At 38.1% G+C, this 3,420-nt stretch overlaps 1 protein-coding gene across 1 annotated transcript in view; it reads left to right on the plus strand.

Moving 5' to 3' along the window:
- Positions 1 to 3,420, plus strand: part of LOC108757204 (short stature homeobox protein 2-like) — an 11,546-nt gene that overhangs the window by 182 nt on the left and 7,944 nt on the right. Inside the window, exons 2-3 of the mRNA XM_018501620.1 lie at positions 1 to 67; positions 752 to 1,126. The exon at positions 1 to 67 is cut by the window's left edge and continues 9 nt beyond it. Coding sequence (XP_018357122.1) covers positions 1 to 67; positions 752 to 1,126 — 442 coding nt within the window. The remainder of the gene's footprint in view (positions 68 to 751; positions 1,127 to 3,420) is intronic.

The raw sequence follows: 3,420 nt of genomic DNA on the forward strand, positions 1-3,420 counted from the left end.
GGCGGCAGGATCACGCTCAGTGTCGCGCATCTCATCGGTGATCACGTCGCGGACGATGCTGACCGCCGTATGTGTTTCATCATCTTTTACGGATGCACCGTGATATTATACTAAGTCTTTAGGTACTGAGTTGATCGAAAACTGATCAAAATCGCGCGATCAACATTGATCGATGCAGTGCGCGCATACTTTTCTATGGGATCTCAATGATAGATCTCAATATAAATCATGATGCCGAGCATCAATAATGTGCTGAGTCGAATGAAATTTGCTGTGCGAGGCAGGTCGATTCGTATGTGCTTGTGGTTCAGATTGTTAGTGATCAAGCAAGATTTATATCGATTCGGAAATTCATTAAGAAGAAATTTGTAGTGAAAGTTATGTTAAATTGTATTTTGGTGTAGTCCTTGAATTAACAACAGTCTGCACGATTATTTGGACTTGCACGACTATTCTATATAATTTGTGTTAATGTGGATTAAAGAGAAATTAATTGTGGATGCTGGAAGTACCAAAGTCGTTTCCATTTTTTAATGTAGAATTTATTTTTTTTTTTATTAACTCTGACATAATTATGATGACAGAAATTACATTTCAGAAGTGAAATTACATTTCTGTAAATGCTCGTTGCTGCTAAAATCGCAATTCACTTACGAATCGACCTAATCGCCGACGTCTTTATCGCGTTCTTAAAACTTCGCGATCAGGATGGTCCCGCGCGACAGATGAATACAAGAGAAACCTTGTTTAGATGATGCGGCGCAAGAGACTACAACTAGCGTCATCGAGACGAGCGGAAGCGTCGAAGAACCGCCGTCGCCAGAAGGTCGATTGCAACCGGAGGATCTCTCCGTCACGGCCAAGATCAAGGACATCCGAGATACCGCGGAGAACTTGCCACCCCTGAAGACACCCGAGCTGAAGCTATCGGTTCGCAAACTGCTCGGATGCACCCCCTCGCCACCGCCTATATCGAGGGACCGATCACCCAGCCCGGAAAATTGCGTTGAATTAAAAAGTCAAAACTCTAGTGATGGCAAAACTCTCATACCCTCCAACGATCAGGCCAAAGTGTCCTCGCAGGTTACAAGGTCGAGTGGACAAGGTCAAGAGGATTCCGTTAAAGGTGAGCATAATAGTAATTCTATAACTAATTTCTGTGCGTTGTATGTAAAATAATGAAAGTCTATTTTTCCAAAGATAATGCTAAAACTTTTATGACTTGTCCTAATACTCTTGAATGGAATAAGGTGATTATTCACTGGAGTAAATCACTTCGTAATCAATACTCAATTAAATAATAGTTAAATTATTAGAAATGAAAATTATTAATTAAATTACGAAAGAGTAAATGCATAAAGAGATTACGTGTAGAAATTAAATTAAAATAAGTTTTTTAAAAATTATATAATTGAGATAAATAAATTATTATCAGAACTATCGAGATAGTAAATTATTAAGAATTTTAGTTCTTGAATAATCTTATTTTCTAATGTATTAAAAGCAAGTTTTGTCTTTGTGAATTATAAATAACTTGCAATTTCTTTTTTTACAAAATAACATTTGGAAGAATAATTGCATATTAGTGAAACTAAAAATGCACCAGAAAAATGTATAGAATTGTTAATTTTAATTAACGATTATTACCGTAATGCGTGAAACACGATTACATTTGCATAACAAAACATTCTATACATATATCTACCATAGAGATGAAATAGAAATATTTTTATCTATCGTATTCAAAATTGCTTAATTGAATTCAAATCCGAAAATTCGTTCCCAGACTTTCGTCCCATTTTATGCCTGCCCTGACCCAACGTGCGAGCTAGGTTGTCACTTTTGATTTCGATTGATCGACGTTTCTTACGGCTGGCTCGTTTGCGATTGCCGTGCGAACGAGTGTGGGAAGGTCAGGAACCTCCTAGTGGCGGCATCGAAGTCGCAGCACCGGAGGGATTCGATCTTCGTTTATAATTCAGGCCGTCGTCCAATAAAACTCACAAGTGATTGGGAATAGCTGACCGTTCGCAATGTAACGATCGGCGACCCGATCGGTGATTTCGCTCACGAGCCGAGTCATCTTTGATAATACTCTCGCTCTGCCGAGCATTGAAAGATGAAATTACATCGATTCCTCGCCGTTCTCTTTTAGACAAACGGAAAATGCCTCTAACAAAAGTAAACCGCTCTCATAAGAATCGATTCGCGAGGATTATTCTCGGATCATGTTATCATGTTCTGGCGTTTGAAACTTTACGACATTGATTGTAAATCATTTTTATGTGAAAAATGTATTGTAATTTTTCTAAAAAAAAAAAAAATTACAATACTTATCATTTCCTCCAAAAGGTTAAAAATTCCCCGTTGTCCCTCGTTTGGAACTCCGAAATCAACTTTCTGATATTACAATGTTTTTGACACTTTTATTAAAATGTTTATAATTTGTAAAATATAAATAAAAGGGAGCATTCAGCCACAACGCTAGATGTCTTAAGCGAAAGTCATATATTTAAAATTATAATATAATAACGTAGACGTTTCGGTTAAGATTTCACTATCATCAGTACATATAAAAATAAAGATGTCAAAATTAAAATTAATAAATATGTCAAAAATAAAATCATAAAATTAAACAATAAACGCTAGTCAGAGAAAATTGTAAAACGCTTTTCAATTCGCTTATGATACGCGATAATAGAATAATTTGACAAAACTTGAAGTTGAACATTACTTAATCGCTAATGAATTATTTTCTATCATACGTAGGATTTTTTATTACGAGAAGTAAAGTGCGGCTCCGTGTGGCAAATACGTAATTTCCAGATTAACGTATTTTTCGACGCAAACCTCGCAAGTACAATTCGAAGTTAATAGTATAGAATCAAGCAACAAGAATTGGAACTTTTTGTAAGAACAATTACTGACTAAAAAACGTTCAATTTACAATTTATATCTCTCAGTAGGGAAACGTTCGATTTCCGTCTGACGAGCTGACGTTCATTTGCCTCGTTTCTATGAGTATTATATTCTATCTCAAACGTTTCCAAATGAGTTTGTTAAATTCTATAAATTAATTTTGCAGTAATTGACCATGGGATAATTAATCCATATGCGAGTAATGAGACGGCGAGTGGGAACGAGCGAACGGACAAGCGGAGAATGGAGGATCGAATCGACGCGGCGATCGCGTTATAAAAAGCGCGCGGCGTTGAAGTAACGCGCCACGCACGCTTCCCTGTACGATAACTCGGCGAGCCGAGCGGGCTGAACGCGGCGCCATGAATTTATGGTTTAATATGCGGCCCGCCGCGTTAGTTGTGTGTACGCCCCTCAAACGGGGAGGGGGGGGAGAGGGGAGCGACGAGAAGCGCGGTGGCTGGTGCTGCTGCTGCACCAGCAGCTCGCCTATCTCTCGAG

Source organism: Trachymyrmex septentrionalis, unplaced genomic scaffold (assembly GCF_001594115.1).
Source record: "Trachymyrmex septentrionalis isolate Tsep2-gDNA-1 unplaced genomic scaffold, Tsep1.0 scaffold134, whole genome shotgun sequence".
Lineage (NCBI taxonomy): Eukaryota > Metazoa > Arthropoda > Insecta > Hymenoptera > Formicidae > Trachymyrmex > Trachymyrmex septentrionalis.